The sequence below is a fragment of the Cherax quadricarinatus genome, chromosome 3 (assembly GCF_038502225.1).
Source record: "Cherax quadricarinatus isolate ZL_2023a chromosome 3, ASM3850222v1, whole genome shotgun sequence".
NCBI lineage: Eukaryota > Metazoa > Arthropoda > Malacostraca > Decapoda > Parastacidae > Cherax > Cherax quadricarinatus.
The window spans coordinates 79,334,353-79,355,306 of NC_091294.1; the positions used below are offsets into that span (position 1 = coordinate 79,334,353).

A 20,954-nucleotide genomic window follows, 5' to 3' on the forward strand; every position below is an offset into this window, starting at 1 on the left:
TGATGATGATGATGATGATGATGATGATGATGATGATGATGATGATGATGATGATGATGATGATGATGATGATGATGATGATGATGATGATGATGATGATGATGATGATGATGATGATGATGATGATGATGATGATGATGATGATGATGATGATGATGATGATGATGATGATGACCAGAGCTTTGGTAAGATGGGTAAGGATGGAAATATTGGAAAATGGTGGGAGGGGGGAGAGAGGTAGGATATAAAAGGTAAGTGGCCCAACCACTTTGGTGTAATTTAAAAAGTGTATGTGAAATGATAAGATATTCTTTAAGGGGTATAATACTAACCCATCAGAGTCACATAGATATAACAGATATATAAGTGCATGACTCTGAATTGGTAGTAATTATACAAGTTGCAATTGCTTTTTTTTTTTTTTTTTTTTTTTTTTTTTCTCTCTCTGTAATATGTCTTCCATTCTATAAAATGAGACCAAGAAAACTAGAATACAACAATAAATACCATACAAAAATACAGTGCGAAGTCACTGTTTTAATCTAAAAACACGGTCAAAGTTTTTTTTTTCTCATTACGCACTGTGTGCTGCAGGATTTTTTTTATAGTGCACACACTGACCACATAGACCCATTCTTACATATGTAGGCCTACCAGCTTTCTCTCACTAGATTTGAGGGTGCTAGAATTTAGGCGTCGTACTAGTACGTCAAAAACCCTGGGTCGTAAGACGTACTAGTACGTCCGAAGCCCCCAAAGGGTTAAGGGAGGTTCCTTGACGCTGGTGAAGGGCTCTTGCTCTTGATCTAGGGAATTGGATCTCAGTTGTTGGACTATCTTATTGAAACTTGGGCAATGTATGATGGAAAGATGGTTCTTAGCTTACACCAAAAATGAGAGAAATCAGACCATAAATAAAGGAGTTCACTTCTCAGCCATTAGCAGCCCCTTAGCGGTATATTTTCGTATGGTTTTTATGGTTGTATTCTCATTTTTTTGGTCTCATTTGATAGAAATGGATATTTTGATTGGTTTCACAATGAAAAGTACCTTGAGATTAAGCTCAAAGTAGGAGAAATGTTTGATTCTTTGGCGATGTTCAAGAGTAAACAAATGAAGTCACTGTCCAATACCTGCCTGATTGGCATTGCCCCTCAACCTTCACATATTGGAAAGCTCTTCAACACCTTAGCCGAAGTGGGAGCAGACATCATGAAGCAGCAGTGGCAGACTTCATGAAGCAGCAGTGGCAGACATCATGAAGCAGCAGTGGCAGACATCATGAAGCAGCAGTGGCAAAGTGTAGCATTAAGAGTGTAGCAATTAACCCTTTGAGGGTTTCGGACGTACTAGTACGTCTTACGACCCAGGGTTTTTGACGTACTAGTACGCCTAAATTCTAGCACCCTCAAATCTAGTGAGAGAAAGCTGTTAGGCCTGCATATGAAAGAATTGGTCTATGTGGTCAGTGTGCGCAGTATGAAAAAAATCCTGCAGCACACAGTGCGTAATGATAAAAAAAAAAAATTGACCGTGTTTTTGAATTAAAACAACGACTTTGCACTGTATTTTCGTATGGTATTTATTGTTGTATTGTAGTTTTCTTGGTCTCATTTTATAGAATGGAAGACATTACAGAAATTGAGATGATTTTGACTGGTTTGACACTGAAAAGTACCTTGAAATTGAGCTCAAAGTAGCAGAAATGCTCGATTTTTACCAAAGTTCAAAAGTAAACAAATCATGCCAAGCGGCCAATACACATCAGCTGGTGAGTCTAATATTCTTTCACAAGTGTGCTGATATTATTTATACCATTTCCACACTAATGCAGTAGTCTGCATAACAGTAAATCTTATTTTTTTTGTAAGAAAAATTCAAAGTAGAAAGCCAAAGAAATATAAGAGGGGCCTGGGGATGTGACTAACGAACAGAGAACTTTTTATTTTAGTGCCAGGAATGTCTTTCTTGTTTATTCTGGACCCTATTCGAAAACTGGTATCTTTTGAAATGTGTGTGAAATTGGCAAAATTGCTAAATTCTGACCACTTTATTGGATAGTTGAAATCGTTAAATGGGTGGTTTCTTGTACTCATTCGATAGAAAAAATGGAGTTCTAGCGAAATAGTTATGGTTTTTGTTGACTAGTGCACTGGAATTGGCCGAAAATAGGGCTCAAAGTGGGCAAAATCGCCAATGCGTAAACATCGTCTAGACCGCTAACTTCGCGAGCGCATAATTCCGTAAGTTTTCCATCAAATTTCATACTTTTGGTGTCATTATGATCGGGAAAAGATTCTCTATCTTTTCATAAGAAAAAAATTTTTTGTTTTTGAAATTTGGCCGACCCTGAGAACAAGTTTCTGAGAGGACCTGTCGACCCTCAAAGGGTTAAGTGTAGCATTAAGAGTGTAGCACTTATAAGTCACTCTGTCTGACTTTTTTGGGTTAACCTAGGTTCTCTACACATGTAGTCAGTAGCAGGGATGGCCGCTGTGGTAACCCTATAAACCCCAACAACAATAATGGCTGCTATCGCCACCACTAGACACATATGTAGTGACATGTATTTTATTCATTCTAGTGTATATATCATGTTTGTATGTTATTAATATTGTTTATTGTGTCATATTACATGATATGATAAATAAGTCATTTAGTTGATATTAGGGAAATTATTGAAGTATTTTCTCGTGCCTGAAATTCCACTGGAACGAATTAATTCCATTTCAGTTAATTTAAATAAGGAAAATTGACTCTGCAAACGAGCAAATCCAGATGTGAGCAAGGTCATGGAACGGATTAAACTCGTAAGTAGAGGTTCCACTGTACACACTTTACTTACCTTAAAATATTTTTAGACTTACAGATCCTTCATCACAAATCCGGCATCATTGGGACCTGTAGTGTGCCAGATTACTGAGTTTGCCAGATTACAGAGTGGTTAGGTTAGAATACACTTAATAAAATTACCCAACTTGACTTACACAAAAGTTCATTGAATATCGGCAAAAATCGAACATTTCTGCTGCTTTGAGCTCAATTTCAAGGTACTTTTTGTCATGAAAGCAGTCAAATCATGTCTATTTTTGTAATATATCTTCCATTCTATCAAATGAGCCAAAAAAAGTGAGAATACAACCATAAAAACCATACAAAAATATACTGCAAAGCGGCAGCTAATGGCTGAGAAGTGAATTCCCTTATTTATCGTCCGTCTTTTTTATTTTTGTTGTACGTTAAGAAGCATCTTTCCATCATACATTGCCCAAGTTTCAATGAGATAGCCCAACAAACAACTGAGAGAAAAAAATATTTACCAAAAATCATATATGGCAAGCCTAAGCCAGGTACTGGAAATAAGTCACTTTGTCTGACTTTTCTGGGTTATCCCAGGTTCTCTATACATACGCTGCTATGTATAATAATCTATGTAACTGTATTTGTGTATACCTGAATAAACTTATTTACTTCTAGTCTGTCAACTGAGTACAAGAAACCGCCCATTCACTTATTTCAACTACCCAATAAAGTGGTCAGAAATTGGCAATTTGGCCGATTTCACACACATTTCAACAGATGCCAATTTCAAAATAGGGTCCAGTATAAACAATGCAGACATTCCTGGCACTAAAATAACATTTTCTCTGTTCATTAGTCACAGCTCCTGGCCCCTCTTATATTACTCTTGCTTACCATTTGGAATTTTTATTCACAAAAAATAGAAGATTCACTGTTATGCAGACTACTGCATTATTGTAATAATTGTATAAATAATGTCAATCCATTCTTGACTCCGTATTGGAATTTAGACTGTCAGGCGTAGAGGTATTGGACGGTGTTTACTCTTGAGCTTCGCTAAAGAATAGAACATTTTTGCTACTGTGAGCGCAATTTCAAGGTACTTTTTGTCTTGAAAGCAATCAAAATCTTATCTATTTCTGTAATATATCTTTCATTCTATCAAATGAGACTGAAAAAATGAGAATATAACCATAAAAAACCTACAAAAATATACCGCTAAGCGGCCGTTAATGGCTGAGAAGTGAACTCCGCTATTTATGGTCTGATTTCTTTCATTTTTGGTGTACCTTAAGAAGTATCCTTCCATCATACATTGCCCAAGTTTCAATAAGATAACCCAACAAACAACCGAGAAAATAATAATAATAATAATAATAATAATAATAATAATAATAATAATAATAATAATAATAATAGTAATAATTTTATTTACTACACGTACATGTACAAGGTATACAGGCCTAGCTGACATCAGTGACATACTACTGTATAGAAAGCCGCTTGTTATGCAGAGTATTTCAAGAAAATTAGGTCAGTGTCCCATGATAACACCCACACTAATCGGTTAACACCCAGGTACCCATTTACTGATGGGTAAATATAGACAACAGGTGTAAAGAAACATGCCTAATGTTTCTACCCTGGCTGAGAATCGAATATTTACCAAAAATCATGTATGGCTAACCCAAGCCAGGTACTAAAAATAAGCCACGTTGACTTTTTTGGGTTATCCTAGGTTCTCTACACATATGCTGCTATGTGTGATAATCTATATAGAGAAGATAACTTTTTTGTTTCAGGTTTATGGTGCAGTACGAGTGTATATCACAGTTACCCCTGTGCTACACTCTGTTTTCTCTAATATAAGCCACCAAGACAAGGATAGGAGAATGGTATTTGTATACCATATATCCTCTTCATACCTCCTTCGAACTGCTCGGTGTTATGCCAAATATTATTCATTCTGGAGTATTTAACATGTTTTATGTTATTTATATTGTTTCTTATGTCATATTAGATCAATTCTGATAGGCAAATAAGCTGTAGTGTTGATATTAGCATAATAATAAAGCATATTCTCCTGCTTCATGAGACTGAGCTCATGGCAACTGACAGTGGCTTCAAAGCCACCTTATCTTTAATGGATAATGTACTGTGTAGGTGCTTTACATAATGAGAAGCATTTCTTTTATTCATTGGAACCATGGCTAGGGCTAAAAGTAAGCAGGTTAAAACAATAAATGGAGAAAAAGAAATTGGAATGACTTATGCAGCAAGTAGCACCACCAAACAGTACCAGCAGGTTAGTGTGGCGACTCTGGAAATTTGAAATTATGCTAGCCAAAATTAGTGCCAAATAACTGATTGCCGGATTTGTGATGGCGGACCTGTAGCTTATAGTGAGTGGTGACTATATTTATTGTAGCAAAGCACTGTAAAATGAGGCCTTCCTGTATTTATGTTATCGCTTGTTTGTGTGATCTTTGATTCCCTGTTATCTCTGCTACTTTTAAAACTTCAAGAATGACTCGCTCTTTGCAGCAGAAACTTTAGATGCTTGATTGTTCCAATGTTGACCACTGCCAGGTCACAACTTTGTGTTTGATATGCTGGTTCTCTCCTACCAAGGTACATATTGTGGTCCATTGTGACACTGGTTCTCCCCTACTAAGGTATTGTGGTCCATTGTGAAGCACTGTCAGGTCACAACTCTCTTTTTTGACACTGGTTCTCTCCTGCCAAGGTACTGTCAGCCCCTAAAATTAAACACATTCACTATCACATAATCAGTAAGTCATGTGCTACAGCACAAACATAATACAGCCTCTCCTTACTTTACGATGTACTTGTTTACCAATGCCTTGGACTTATGATGGGCTCTCTGACCAGTATTTAAACCTAAATACAGAGAGCCCTCGAGATTCGTAAGCCTCTTGCTTCGTAAATTTCGACTTTTGACAACTTTTTTCGTCAAAATATAGCTTCGCGGTTCGTAATTTGCCTCGCCATTCATTGCTCGTCTGGAATGCATACAAGTGGCCTTTCAGTGTCCACACCACACAAAGGCGCCTCACACACCATTCCCAGTCAGTATGGCATTGTTTATTGGCGAGTGACCATCACCCCACACGTTCATAAGATACATTCCATAATAATCCATTGTTTTTTGTGCTTGCAACTGCTAAATAAGCCACCTTGGGCCAAAAGAAACCTCCTAGTGACAGCCCTTTGCTAAAGAAGGCGAGAAACATGATAGAATTCAAGAAAGAACACACCAGCCAGGGTACTTCCCCACACACACGATTTGATTTGAGCGGGACTTGCACGTGTGAATAGAATCATCAAAGCTTATTGCCTTGATAATGGAGTTGCTGTACATAATCTGGGACTTTCTATATACATTGTAGTATGTCATTGATGTCAGCTATGGTCTGTATAAGTTGTACCATGTACATGTAGAAATAAGATTATTATTATTATTATTACATCTTTGGAGAAACGTGTGTGTAAGCACATGAAAGCACTCGGGTATTTTTGCATAGTTTAAAATGTGTAAATTACATAGGATAACCCAAAAGTCTTCATTGTTTTGGATGTGTTTTTTTTCAGGGTCATTTACAAAAAAACTGCATCACATAGATGGACTTTATAAAGGATGTAACTGTAGGAGGTAGATGAATAATTGTACACCATCAGTGTGTTGCGTTCTAACCGGTAACATTGTGTTGTAGAAGGTAGAGGAATAATGTGTACATTGTGTGTTGTGTTGTAACCAGTAACATGTGTGTTTGTTGGTGTGTTGTAGAAGGTAGAGGAATAATGTGCACACTGTGTGTTGTGTTGTAACCAGTAACACATGTATGTTTGCTGGTTGTGTTGTAGAAGGTAGAGGAATAAAATACGTATACAGTGTCAGTGTGTTGTGTTCTAACCAGTAACACTTGTGTGTTTGTTGGTGTGTTGCAGGGAATGCTTGACATGTTCATCTCTCCGGCGGGAGGTGAGCCTAGCACAGTCTTGCATGCCCCTGCCACTTCTGGACAGTGCTTGCAGAGGAAGCGGAAGCTGGACCAAACTCTCAGTGGCTACGTCGATGCTGTGCCCAGCTACACAGTGACTGCCACAGCTCTACCCTCCCACACGCTTGCTGCTAAGCACCTCTCTCATCAGGTGAGCTTCATGTCCACCTTGTCTGTGTTGCCTCATGCCCACCATCATCTTAATGTAAGTGGTTCAGGCGGTGTGCTAGAGACAGTTGGTGCACAGCCAACTGGTGATTAAGGAATTACAGGTGTTGCTTTTTACGATGGCTCAACTTGTGGTATTTTGACTGTGATGGTTCAACTTGCAATATTTTGATTCTACGATGGTTCGACTTGCGATATTTCAACTGTACGATGGTTTGACTTGCAAAATTTCAACTCCGCGATGGCTCAGTTTGCGACATCTCCACTCGATGATGGTCCAACTTGTGACATTTTGACTTTGTGATGATTCAACTTGCAATAATTAAACTTTATGATGGTTCGACTTGCAATATTTTGACTATGATGGTTCAGTGGTGTTGCACATTCAGTACTCATCAAACTTTAAATTTTCTTCTGGTCCTCCGGGCTACTGATATCTAGTACAATTATTTATTGACTTTTTAATGCTGGTATTTAATTACAGTAATTATTTGTTTATTGACTTATTTATCATACAGTGGACCCTCTGTTATCGGCCGTTCTTGTTACCGGTCAACTCAGTGATCGGCCAGTTTTTCGGCTCCCGGTGATCAGCCGTTATTTCAGTGATCGCCTATTTTGGATGCGTCCATCCGCCGGCTGGGGCTGAGTCTTTCGGTGCGTGAGGAAGCTTCTGCTCATGTACATCCAAACATTTTTTTTTGCAGTGCAACTGCAAAATAAGTAACCATAGCTCCAAAGAAAGTTCCTGGTCAAGTTCCTGAGGTAAACAAAGTGAGAAACAACATGGAATTTAAGCGTGAAGTGTAGCAGGCATGCAGGAAGTGTAGCAGGCATGCAGGAAGTGTAGCAGGCATGCAGGAAGTGTGGCAGGCATGCAGGAAGTGTGGCAGGCATGCAGGAAGTGTGGCAGGCATGCAGGAAGTGTAGCAGGCATGCAGGGAGTGTAGCAGGCATGCAGGAAGTGTAGCAGGCATGCAAGGAGTGTAGCAGGCATGCAAGGAGTGTAGCAGGCATGCAAGAAGTTTAGCAGGCATGCAGGGAGTGTAGCAGGCATGCAAGTAGTGCAGCAGGCATGCAGGGAGTGTAGCAGGCATGCAAGGAGTGTAGCAGGCATGCAGGGAGTGTAGCAGGCATGCAAGAAGTGTAGCAGGCATGCAGGGAGTGTAGCAGGCATGCAGGGAGTGTAGCAGGCTTGCAGGGAGTGTAGCAGGCTTGCAGGGAGTGTAGCAGGCATGCAGGGAGTGTAGCAGGCATGCAGGGAGTGTAGCAGGCATGCAGGGAGTGTAGCAGGCATGCAGGGAGTGTAGCAGGCATGCAGGGAGTGTAGCAGGCATGCAGGGAGTGTAGCAGGCATGCAAGGAGTGTAGCAGGCATGCAAGGAGTGTAGCAGGCATGCAAGGAGTGTAGCAGGCATGTAGGGAGTGTAGCAGGCATGCAAGAAGTGTAGCAGGCATGCAGGGAGTGTAGCAGGCATGCAGGGAGTGTAGCAGGCATGCAAGTAGTGTAGCAGGCACGCAGGGAGTGCAACAGGCATGCAAGAAGTGTAGCAGGCATGAGGGAGTTTAGCAGGCATGCAAGAAGTGTAGCAGGCATGCAGGGAGTGCAGCAGGCATGCAGGGAGTGTAGCAGGCATGCAGGAAGTGTAGCAGGGATGCAGGAAGTGTAGCAGGCATGCAAGTAGTGTAGCAGGCATGCAAGTAGTGTAGCAGGCATGCAAGGAGTGTAGCAGGCATGCAGGGAGTATAGCAGGCAAGCAGGAAGTGTAGCAGGCATGCAGAAAGTGTAGCAGGCATGGTGGGAGTGTAGCAGGAATGTAGAGAGTGTAGCAGGCATGTAAGGAGTGTAGCAGGCATGCAGGAAGTGTAGCAGGCATGCAGGGAGTGTAGCAGGCATGCAGGGAGTGTAGCAGGCATCCAGAGTGTGTAGCAGGCATGCAGTGTGTGTAGCAGGCATGCAGGGCGTGTAGCAGGCATGCAGGGCGTGTAGCAAGCATACAGGATGTGTAGCAGGCATGCAGAGTGTGCATCAGGAATGCAGGGAGTGTAGCAGGAGTGTAGCAGGCATGTAGGGGGTGTAGCAGGAATGCAGGGAATGTTACAGGCATGCAAGGAGTGTAACAGGCATGCAGGAAGTGTAGCAGGCATGCAGGAAGTGTAGCAGTCATGCAGGAAGTGTAGCAGGCATGCAGGAAGTGTAGTAGGCATGCAGGGAGTGTAGCAGGCATGCAGAAGTGTAGCAGGCATGCAGGGAGTGTAGCAGGCATGCAGAAGTGTAGCAGACATGCAGGGAGTGTAGCAGGCATGCAGAAGTGTAGCAGGCATGCAAAAGTGTAGCAGACATGCAGGGAGTGTAGCAGGCATGCAGAAGTGTAGCAGGCATGCAGAAGTGTAGCAGACATGCAGGGAGTGTAGCAGGCATGTAGGAAGTGTAGCAGACATGCAGGGAGTGTAGCAGGCATGCAGAAGTGCAGCAGGCATGCAGAAGTGTAGCAGGCATGCAGAAGTGTAGCAGGCATGCAGGGAGTGGAGCAGGCATGCAGGGAGTGTAGCAGGCATGCAGGAAGTGTAGCAGGCATACAGGGAGTGTAGCAGGCATGCAGAAGTGTAGCAGACATGCCGGGAATGTAGCAGGCATGCAGGAAGTGTAGCAGACATGCAGGGAGTGTAGCAGGCATGCAGAAGTGTAGCAGGCATGCAGAAGTGTAGCAGGCATGCAGGGAGTGTAGCAGGCATGCAGGGAGTGTAGCAGGCATGCAGAAGTGTAGCAGGCATGCAGAAGTGTAGCAGGCAGCATTAGTCTTCAGTAAAGGTATGTAATACTGATTTAACCCTTTGACTGTCGCAAGCCCCTTTCTGAAACTGGCATTCTATGTCGCAAAATATTTAAAAAAAAAAAAAATGATTTTTCTTACCTGGTATTCTTTTATTTACTCCAGTTTGAAGGTTTCTTGTATTTTCCAATATTTTTCTTTTCTAAGTAACTTATGTGGCCTGTGAGACCAAAGTAACGTACGTGTACATTGTTCAAATATGCACTCATTGTTTACAACACAATAACAACAAACATTATCACTATTAGTTTCTCTATAAAACTTTTTTACACAAACAATACAAAACATTGTTTATTACTATTGTTCCATAATATATATACATATGTACAGTCACTGAACATGTTCCTAAAACTGCTGCAGCTTGTGGAACTCTTTGGAACATGGGTATATGCAGAGTGGCACTTGACACTCCTCACACATAAAACGAGTGTCTCTGCGTGTTTGTAGGCGTTTTGTGGTATGTCCACATACAAAACACCTCTTCTGAGCACTTTTCTTGAAATCAGTAGGAGGCAGTTGTATGGGGTAGTGATCACCAGGCCTCAAACAAGATGGCGTGTGTTGGTAATTTCGTGGGTGCTGGTCTATTGCAGGTGTTGCTCCTTGGTACTTGGCAATTATTTGTCTGATGACTGACAAACAAAATTCACCATACTTTGGTTTGTTGTTGGTCGTCAACTTGTTTATGTTATAAGTATTTAGCATGGAAATATCAACAAGATGGAAAAAAAGTTTTATATACCACTTATAACTCTTGCGTACACAATCAGCAAACCCAATCTGCATGTCACATTTGTCCACTAAGTGCATATTGAGGTTGTAGTCCATGACAGCTGCAGGTTTTAGAATGGGTTTATCGGTCTCTCTATTGTGCCTGCCAGTGTGTGCCATTTCGTTTCGGTGAACTGATGTCAACAATGTTACATCACGTTTGTCATGCCACCGAAATGCCACAATGTCATTGGCAGCAAAGGCTTGCACCTCACCTCTGCGAGTGCCAGCATCAAACCTTGGCATATGTTTACGATTACCACGCACTGTGCCACACACGTCTGTCAGGTTCACTCGCAAGAAATCACTGACTATAGGGCTTGTGTACCAGTTATCAGTAAATAAAATATGCCCCTTACCAAGATATGGTTCCATCATTGTTCGAACCACATCACCAGAGATATCCAATAACTTTCTGGTATCTCTCAATGTATTATTGCCAGTGTACACAATGATATCCAAAATGAGACCACTTTTGCAATCACACAGTACAAATAACTTTGTACCAAAGCATTTCCTTTTGCTTGGTATGTTTTGCTTGAATGAGAGTCTTCCCTTGAATAAAATCAAAGATTCGTCAATAACAAACTTCCTGAAGGGATAAAAATACATGCAACACTTTTGTTTCATGTACATAAACACATTTCTGATCTTATATAACCTGTCGCTTCTGTCAGGCCTGGTTTTGTCTTGATACGTAACAGTATCAAGAAACGATTCACACCTATAATGTCACTAAAACCTGGGGTTGAAAGGCATTCTGTTGACCAGTATGTGTTACTGTGTGCTTATACACATGTGGCATAAGCATTATTGTGGCAAAAAACAGGTACATCTCTGTCACAGCTGTGTCTTTCCACTGGTGTAGCCGTGATCTTGGTGAGAGAATTGTATTTGCAATGGTGTACTCATGTGCTGGTTTGTGTTGGTTTCCCTGACAATAATGTCCATCAGGGGTTCATCGAAGAATAACTGAAAGCATTCCAGTTCAGTAGCATTGTTCCCAGGTGTACACGATGGCCGTATTCCACTTTGTGTTTCATCAAAGTCATGGGGACTGGGAACAAACTCATCACCTTGCTGCCAATCCCAGATGCAGTCTGCTGGTGGGTTCTGGATATTGAAATGTGGTTGTGCAGGTTGTAGGAGTGTGGGGTTGGGTGAGGCTGGTTGTGGCCCGCTGCCGGTGCCACATGACTCATGCCACCATCACTATCACCACCACCGCCTGCTGCCTCACTCGCATCATTCATACCCATCGTAACAATATCGTCATCTTCACTATCAGGTCGTGGTGTAGGGCCACGGGATGTGCTCTGAGATTTACTCCTTCCCCTTGGAACAGCATATGAAACACTACCAGACCGCATGCTACATTGTATATACAGTGGACCCCCGCATACCGTTGGCCTTACATAACGTTAAATCCGCATACCGATACATTTTATCGCTAAGATTTTGCCTCGCATACCGCTAAAAAACCCGCTCAACGCTGTTCGTCCGAGACGCGTCTAATGTGCGGCCTTAGCCAGCCTCACATGTTCCGCCGGTGGCATTGTTTACCAGCCAGCCTCCGCGGTAACATCCAAGCATACAATCGGAACATTTCGTATTATTACAGTGTTTTTGGTGATTTTATCTGCAAAATAAGTGACCATGGGCCCCAAGAAAGCTTCTAGTGCCAACCCTACAGGAATAAGGGTGAGAATTACTATAGAGATGAAGAAAGAGATCATTGATAAGTATGAAAGTGGAGTGCGTGTCTCCGAGCTGGCCAGGTTGTATAGTAAACCCCAGTCAACCATCGCTACTATTGTGGGCAACAAAAAGGCAATCAAGGAAGCTGTTCTTGCCAAAGGTTCAACTGTGTTTTCGAAACAGAGATCGCAAGTGATGGAAGATGTTGAGAGACTCTTATTGGTGTGGATAAATGAAAAACAGATAGCAGGAGATAGCATCTCTCAAGTGATCATAAGTGAAAAGGCTAGGAAGTTGCATCAGGATTTAATTAAAAAAATGCCTGCAACTAGTGATGATGTGAGTGAATTTAAGGCCAGCAAAGGTTGGTTTGAGAGATTTTAGAAGCGTAGTGGCATACATAGTGTGATAAGGCATGGTGAGGCTGCCAGTTCGGACCACAAAGCAGCTGAAAAATATGTGCAGGAATTCAAGGAGTACATAGACAGTGAAGGACTGAAACCTGAACAAGTGTTTAATTGTGATGAAACAGGCCTGTTTTGGAAGAAAATGCCAAGCAGGACCTACATTACTCAGGAGGAAAAGGCACTCCCAGGACATAAGCCTATGAAAGACAGGCTTACTCTGTTGATGTGTTCCAATGCTAGTGGTGATTGCAAAGTGAGGCCTTTATTAGTGTATCACTCAGAAACTCCCAGAGCGTTCAGGCAAAAGAATATCCTCAAGGCTAATTTGTGTGTGCTGTGGAGGGCAAACAGTAAGGCATGGGTCACTAGGGACTTTTTCTATGACTGGTTACACCATGCATTTGCCCCCAATGTGAAAGATTACCTAACTGAAAAGAAATTAGACCTTAAGTGCCTCCTGGTGTTAGACAATGCCCCTGGTCATCCTACAGACGTGGCAGAGCAACTTTATGGAGACATGAAGTTCATTGAGGTGAAGTTTTTGCCTCCTAATACCACTCCTCTCCTGCAGCCCATGGACCGGCAGGTTATTGCAAACTTCAAAAAACTGTACACAAAAGCTCTGTTTGAAAGGTGCTTTGTAGTGACCTCAGAAACTCAACTGACTCTAAGAGAGTTTTAGAGAGATCACTTTAATATCCTCAATTGTGTAAACCTTATAAGTAAGGCTTGGGAGGGAGTGACTAAGAGGACCTTGAACTCTGCTTGGAAGAAACTGTGGCCAGAATGTGTAGACAAAAGGGATTTTGAAGGATTTGAGGCTAACCCTGAGAGGAGTATGCCAGTTGAGGAATCAATTGTGGCATTGGGGAAGTCCTTGGGGTTGGAGGTTAGTGGGGATGATGTGGAAGAGTTGGTGGAGGAGGACAATGAAGAACTAACCAATGATGAGCTGCTAGATCAACTTCAACAGCAAGAGGCCAGACCTGAGGAAACTGGTTCGGAGGAGGGGAGAGAGAAATTGAAGAAGTTGCCTACTACAAAGATTAAGGAAATCTGTGCGATGTGGCTGAAAGTGCAAACCTTTATGGATGAAAATCACCCTCACACAGCTATTGCAAGCCGTGCTGGTGACTATTACACTGACAATGTTGTGAAACACTTTAGGGAAGTCATAAAGGAACGAGAGGTACAGGCCACTATGGACAGATATGTTGTGCGACAGAAGTCCAGTGACTCTGAAGCTGGTCCTAGTGGCATTAAAAGAAGAAGGGAAGTAACCCCAGAAAAGGACTTGACACCTCTAGCCTTAATGGAAGGGGATTCCCCTTCTAAACATTAAGACTCTCTCCTCCTCCCATCCCATCAATCATCACCAGATCTTCAATAAAGGTAAGTGTCATGTAATTGTGCATGCCTTTTTCAGTTTGTGTGTATTAAAATTAATATTTCATGTGGTAAAAATGTTTTTTTTTCATACTTTGGGGTGTCTTGCACAGATTAATTTGATTTCCATTATTTCTTATGGGGAAAATTCATCCGCATAACAATAATTTCGCATAACAATGAGCTCTCATGAACGGATTAATATTGTTATGCGGGGGTCCACTGTACTGCCGCTTCACTGGGGAATATTCACCCTCACTGTCACAACTAGAACTGCTTTCAGTAACTTTGAAATCACTATCACTATCACTTTCACTGCTCACATCTGAGTCTTGTACACGGGCAAATAGTTTCCTCTTTCGTCCTGGTACAGGTGAACGTGAACGTGAACGAGCCGGCCCAGCACCAGAGGTACCTCGGAAGGTCGTGGGTCATCTCGGTTTTCATCACCAATTACGTTATCCTGGGCACTTTTTTCTGTCACACCTGCTTGAAAACCATGGAATTCACTTTCACTGACACTTCCATCGCTGTTAGAGCTATCACTTGGGAACAAAAGACTTCCAATCCACCGAGGAGTGAGGTACTTCTTACTGCGAGGCATGGTGAAAATGGACTACCAAGATGGCGTTCCCACAAAGCACCACTGAGTCCCAGATTTTTTTCACAGGGTGCACACCCACCACTCAGACCCATTCTCTCTCATGTAGGCCTACCAGCTTTCTCCCGCTCGATTTGAAGCTGCCCATGGCCGGGCTCAGAGAGTAGATATACCCTCGAAATTCTTCAAAGGCTAGAATTTACGCGTATAAATACATCAGAAACAGTGGCGCGTAAGACGTATATATACGACGTAAACAGTCAAAGGGTTAATTGTTAAAAAAATTATTTTTTTGTGGATGTTTTTGGAACATTAATTGTATTTTAAATTAATTTTTATGGGAAATATTATTTTGGATTACGGCCGATAATCGAGGGTCCATTGTATATTCATATTCAACTTACAACATTTTCAATTTATGATATTTACAACTTAGGATATTTACAACTTACAATATTTACAACTTACAATATTTACAAATTAAACTTTGGAAAGAGCTGAGGTAGTACAAAATCTCCTAGCCTGTAAAACTGATTTGCGTAAAAAAAAAGGAATGTTTTACACTTTGTATGGTTAGAGAAGATTTTGTGGGATTTTTAACCCAGAGGGTTAGCCACCCAGGATAACCCAGGGTAGGGAGTGTTAGCCACCCAGGATAACCCAGGGTAGGGAGTGTTAGCCAGTCAGGATAACCCAGGGTAGGGAGTCTTAGCCAGCCAGGATAACCCAGGGTAGGGAGTGTTAGCCAGCCAGGATAACCCAGGATAGGGATGGTTAGCCACCCAGGATAACAAAGGGTAGGGATGGTTAGCCACACAGGATAATGCAGGGTATGGAGGGTTATTCACCCAGGAAAGCCTAAGAAAGTTAGTGCATCATCGAAGGCTGTCCGTCTTAATTCCATTGTAGTCCTTCAATCTTGTCCTCCAAGATGCCACCCACACCAGTCAACTAACACCCAAGTACCTACTTACTGCTAGGTGAACACTGACAGCAGGTGTAAGGTGACTTAACACCCAGGTATACTGCAGGAAGAAGTATACTGCAGGAAGTATACCGCAAGAAGTATAACACAGGAAGCATACCGCAGGAAGTATACTGCAGGCAGTATACCACAGGAAGCATACTGCAGGAAGCATACTGCAGGAAGCATACTGCAGGAAGTATACTGCAGGCAGTATACCGCAGGAAATATACTGCAGGAAGAAACCGTTGTAAGAACAGTGGCTAGTGTTCCAGCTAGCTGCTCAAAGTTATGAGACATCTGGAGTCTAACCTTCTAGCTTTGGTGTCTTTTTGAGCATTGAACTAACAACTAGTTAATAGTCCAAGTCTGACCAAAACGTTGCATGTGTGGGTTGTGTAAATACTTCATCATAGTGAGGAACTTTATTCTGCTTCCCCTACTATCCCATCTTGTATATATGTACACCTATGCAGGACAACCACAGGGGAGTTGAATGATAGCTCTAGGCCTTTCATGTTGCAATCACATCTTCAGGAGCTTTCAGTGTTGCAGAAATGAGTAGGAAGTCCAGGTAGACTCATTCAGGGGGACGTCGTATCTACCTGGACTTTCTACCCGTTTGAAGATGTGTTGATTGCAACGTGAAAGGCCTAGAGCTGTCAGTCAGTTCTCCCTATGTATGTTTTGCATTTTGCAGTGCTTTTTTGCTATTATTGCACAAATACAACTGGTACATAAGTCCAAAGGATACAGTGATGGTACAAGAATGTGATTGGTGTAAGATACAAAATATGAGAAATTACAGTATCTGTGTGGTTTTAGAATTTGCTTGGAGGGAATTGAATGAAAGTCGTAGAGCTATCATTCAAGTCCCCCTGTGGGGGGATTTGAATGATTATTACACAAATACACCAATGTACTTTCATCACATAAAATGGCACATAAGTTTGATGGATGTAATTGGTAAAATACAAAATACGAGAAGTTACAGTACAGTAAGTCCTTGACTTACAAGCACCTTGACAATCTTCTGTATTTTGTATAATATTATATAATTATTGTGTATAATATCATTATTATACACAATACAAAAGGTCCCCAATGTGTTTGTAAGTTGAAGACTCCTGTATTATGAATATTACACACAATTCAGGAGGTCCCCAATATGTTTGTAAGTCGAGGGCTTACTGTATCTGTGTTGTTTTGTTTTAGAATTTGCTTGGAGGGAGTTGATGGAAAGCGGAGGCGCGATGATGTGTTGGTCAGTTGCACAGCTTTACAGCTGCTAGCCAGTGAACATGTTAAACACTGTAAGCCATCACATCTATTGTCACTTCCCACGACTCAGCAAGTATCAGGTATTATTGCTTTTATCACCCTTCCATTCAGTCTGCGAGCAGGTGCAATGTTGCCCATGTCCATCCATCCGTCTCTCCCTCCGTCCGTCTGACAGTCTGTGCCAAATTCCATAGCTGTGCAGTTGACTAAAATTGGCTTGACATTCTGTCATTCTCCCAGATATTATTGCTTTTATGCCCTTTCTATTTACTCTGCAAGCAGGTGTAATGTTGCCCATGTCCGTTCATCCATCCGTCCCTCCGTTCTCCATCCGATAGTGTGCCGAATTCCATATCTGTGTTGTTGATTATGACTGGCTTGATCCTTTGACCCTGGGAGGCAGGGGGGGGGGGCACGATCCAGTGATTCAGAGTGATCCTTTCCTCCCTCACATCATACCTGATCCTCTTTCATTCCCAGCTGCTTTATATTAACCATAATGACATTACAGTTGCTCCTTGACTTGCGATGGGGTTTTGTGTTGATGAATCCATCGTTTGTGAGTTAAAATATCGTAAGTCGAGGATCACCTGTACTTCTGACCCTTTCAATAACCTGTGCTTAAATGTCATTCTCCTGTGTGTGGGTTATTGGCGTATTGTTCCACTCATGGTGTTGTGCGTTTGTATCCATTAAAATCAAGTGTTGTTCCAGTCACTGTATTGTGCATTCATATCTGTTACAGTTGTGTATTGTTCCAGTCATGGTTTTAGTGCCTTTGTATCCTTTAAAATCGTGTATTGTTCCAATTTTGGTGTTGTGCGCTCGTATGCGTTACATTTGTGTATTGTTCCAGTCATTATATTGTGCGTTTGTATCCGTTAAAATTGTGTACCGTTCTGGTCATGGTGTTAGTGTGTTCGTATTCGTTACAATGTACAAGTTGGAATAGCAACTTTCCCATCGTTCAACAGAAGTAAGTTGTGAAGAATTGACGAGTTCGTTATTGGTTCGTCATTCCTTATGAAATCATGAGGAACAACAAACCAGTAACAAGCCATGGAATGAGCTTGAATCCCAACCATTCCAAGATTTGTTTTATTGTTGTTTATTCTTAAAACTTTCATTGTCTTTGAGGGTTGTTTGTACTGGCAATATACCTGAGCACAACACTGTCATGTCTAGTAGTTATTATATACACTGTCATGTCTGGTAGTTAATATATACACTGTCATCTCTAGAAGTTAATATATACACTGTTTACCCTGTTCCTCTCCATACTAAATGATCCACATGGCAGTGGATCAAGCCACCAGCAGTTTTAAATGATCCACATGGTGGTAGATCAAGCCACGAAGTCTTAAATGATCCACATGGTAGTGGATCAAGTCACCACCAGTCCTGAATGATCCACATGGTGGTAGTGGATCAAGTCACCACCAGTCCTGAATGATTCACATGGTGGTAGTGGATCAAGTCACCACCAGTCCTGAATGATCCACATGGTGGTAGTGGATCAAGTCACCACCAGTCCTGAATGATTCACATGGTGGTAGTGGATCAAGTCACCACCAGTCCTGAATGATTCACATGGTGGTAGTGGATCAAGTCACCACCAGTCCTGAATGATCCACATGGTGGTAGTGGATCAAGTCACCACCAGTCCTGAATGATCCACATGGTGGTAGTGGATCAAGTCACCACCAGTCCTGAATGATTCACATGGTGGTAGTGGATCAAGTCACCACCAGTCCTGAATGATTCACATGGTGGTAGTGGATCAAGTCACCACCAGTCCTGAATGATTCACATGGTGGTAGTGGATCAAGTCACCACCAGTCCTGAATGATTCACATGGTGGTAGTGGATCAAGTCACCACCAGTCCTGAATGATCCACATGGTGGTAGTGGATCAAGTCACCACCAGTCCTGAATGATTCACATGGTGGTAGTGGATCAAGTCACCACCAGTCCTGAATGATTCACATGGTGGTAGTGGATCAAGTCACCACCAGTCCTGAATGATTCACATGGTGGTAGTGGATCAAGTCACCACCAGTCCTGAATGATCCACATGGTGGTAGTGGATCAAGTCACCACCAGTCCTGAATGATCCACACATGGCATGTCACTGTCCTTGTATTAAAATACATCAGTTTTTAATAAATTACCAATGCTGTAGTAGACTCCCCTTTGCTGTGACTCCAGGAGTCACACAGCTATGTCTTTGACAAGTGACAGGCCCAGTGGGCCCTATAGATGAGCAGCCAAGTTCTGCAGGTGGACCCTGTAGATGAGCAGCCATAGCCACCTGTCTGCAGGTGGATACAACAGCACAGAGTTGACAGATGGTCACCTTTAGTGGGACTGTATAGTGATGTGCATGGAACACATCTCACAAACGTGGAACACCTCTCACGAACATGGAATATGTCTCATGAAAATGGAACACGTCTCACGAACATGGAATACCTCTCACGAACGTGTAACACCTCTCACGAACATGGAACACACCTCACGAATATGGAACATGTCTCATGAAAATGGAACACGTCTCACAAACATGGAACACGGAACACCTTCTCATGAACATGGAACATGTCCCATGAACATAGACCACGTCTCACGAAAATGGAGCACGTCTCACGAACATGGAACACGTCTCATGAACATAGAACACGTCTCACAAACATGGAACACGTCTCACAAACATGGAACATGTCTCACAAACATGGAACATGTCTCACAAACATGGAACATGTCTCACAAACATGGAACACGTCTCATGAACATAGAACATGTCTCACAAACATGGAACACGTCTCATGAACATAGAACATGTCTCACAAACATGGAACACGTCTCACAAACATGGAACACGTCTCACAAACATGGAACACGTCTCACAAACATGGAACACGTCTCACAAACATGGAACACGTCTCACAAACATGGAACACGTCTCACAAACATGGAGCACGTTCACAAACATGGAACACGTCTCACAAACATGGAACACGTCTCACAAACATGGAACACGTCTCACAAACATGGAACACGTCTCACAAACATGGAACACGTCTCACAAACATGGAACACGTCTCACAAACATGGAGCACGTTCACAAACATGGAACACGTCTCACAAACATGGAACACGTCTCACAAACATGGAACACGTCTCACAAACATGGAACACGTCTCACAAACATGGAACACGTCTCACAAACATGGAACACGTCTCACAAACATGGAACACGTCTCACAAACATGGAACACGTCTCACAAACATGGAACACGTCTCACAAACATGGAGCACGTTCACAAACATGGAACACGTCTCACAAACATGGAACACGTCTCACAAACATGGAACACGTCTCACAAACATGGAACACGTCTCACAAACATGGAACACGTCTCACAAACATGGAGCACGTTCACAAACATGGAACACGTCTCACAAACATGGAGCACGTTCACAAACATGGAACACGTCTCACAAACATGGAACACGTCTCACAAACATGGAACATGTCTCACAAACATGGAACACGTCTCACAAACATGGAACACGTCTCACAAACATGGAACACGTCTCACAAACATGGAACACGTCTCACAAACATGGAACACGTCTCACAAACATGGAACACGTCTCACAAACATGGAACACGTTCACAAACATGGAACACGTTTCACAAACATGGAACACATCTCACGAACATGGAACACATCTCACGAACATGGAATCTCATGAACACGAAACACATGCGTGTATGAATATGCAGATCTTTAAGGTCAGTCATCCGTGGTTAACAAACCAGCGTTATATTTAACCTGTGGTGGTTCAACTTGGTGAGATGGTTGGGTTGTAGCACTTGTTTACCACTATTGCTGGTTGCAAGTTGAAGATCACCATGTTCAGTGTCGTGTCAATTGTACGTTCTCTCTGCAGGTTGCAGGATGTTTGTTGCAACTGCCTCCAGCCCCTTACTGACAAATTATTATTATCGCTATTA

At 42.2% G+C, this 20,954-nt stretch overlaps 1 protein-coding gene across 7 annotated transcripts in view; it reads left to right on the top strand.

Moving 5' to 3' along the window:
* Nucleotides 1-20,954, top strand: part of Hipk (Homeodomain interacting protein kinase) — a 160,087-nt gene that overhangs the window by 17,224 nt on the left and 121,909 nt on the right. For 5 of the 7 annotated variants that reach the window (XM_070092997.1, XM_070092967.1, XM_070092978.1 and 2 more), the window contains exon 2: nt 6,772-6,975. In XM_070092997.1, coding sequence (XP_069949098.1) covers nt 6,775-6,975 — 201 coding nt within the window. In that variant the 5' untranslated portion in view covers nt 6,772-6,774. Of the gene's footprint in view, nt 1-6,771; nt 6,976-16,867; nt 17,014-20,954 lie in introns of all 7 variants that reach the window. The other 2 variants (XM_070092989.1, XM_070092992.1) reach the window with 2 other exon arrangements.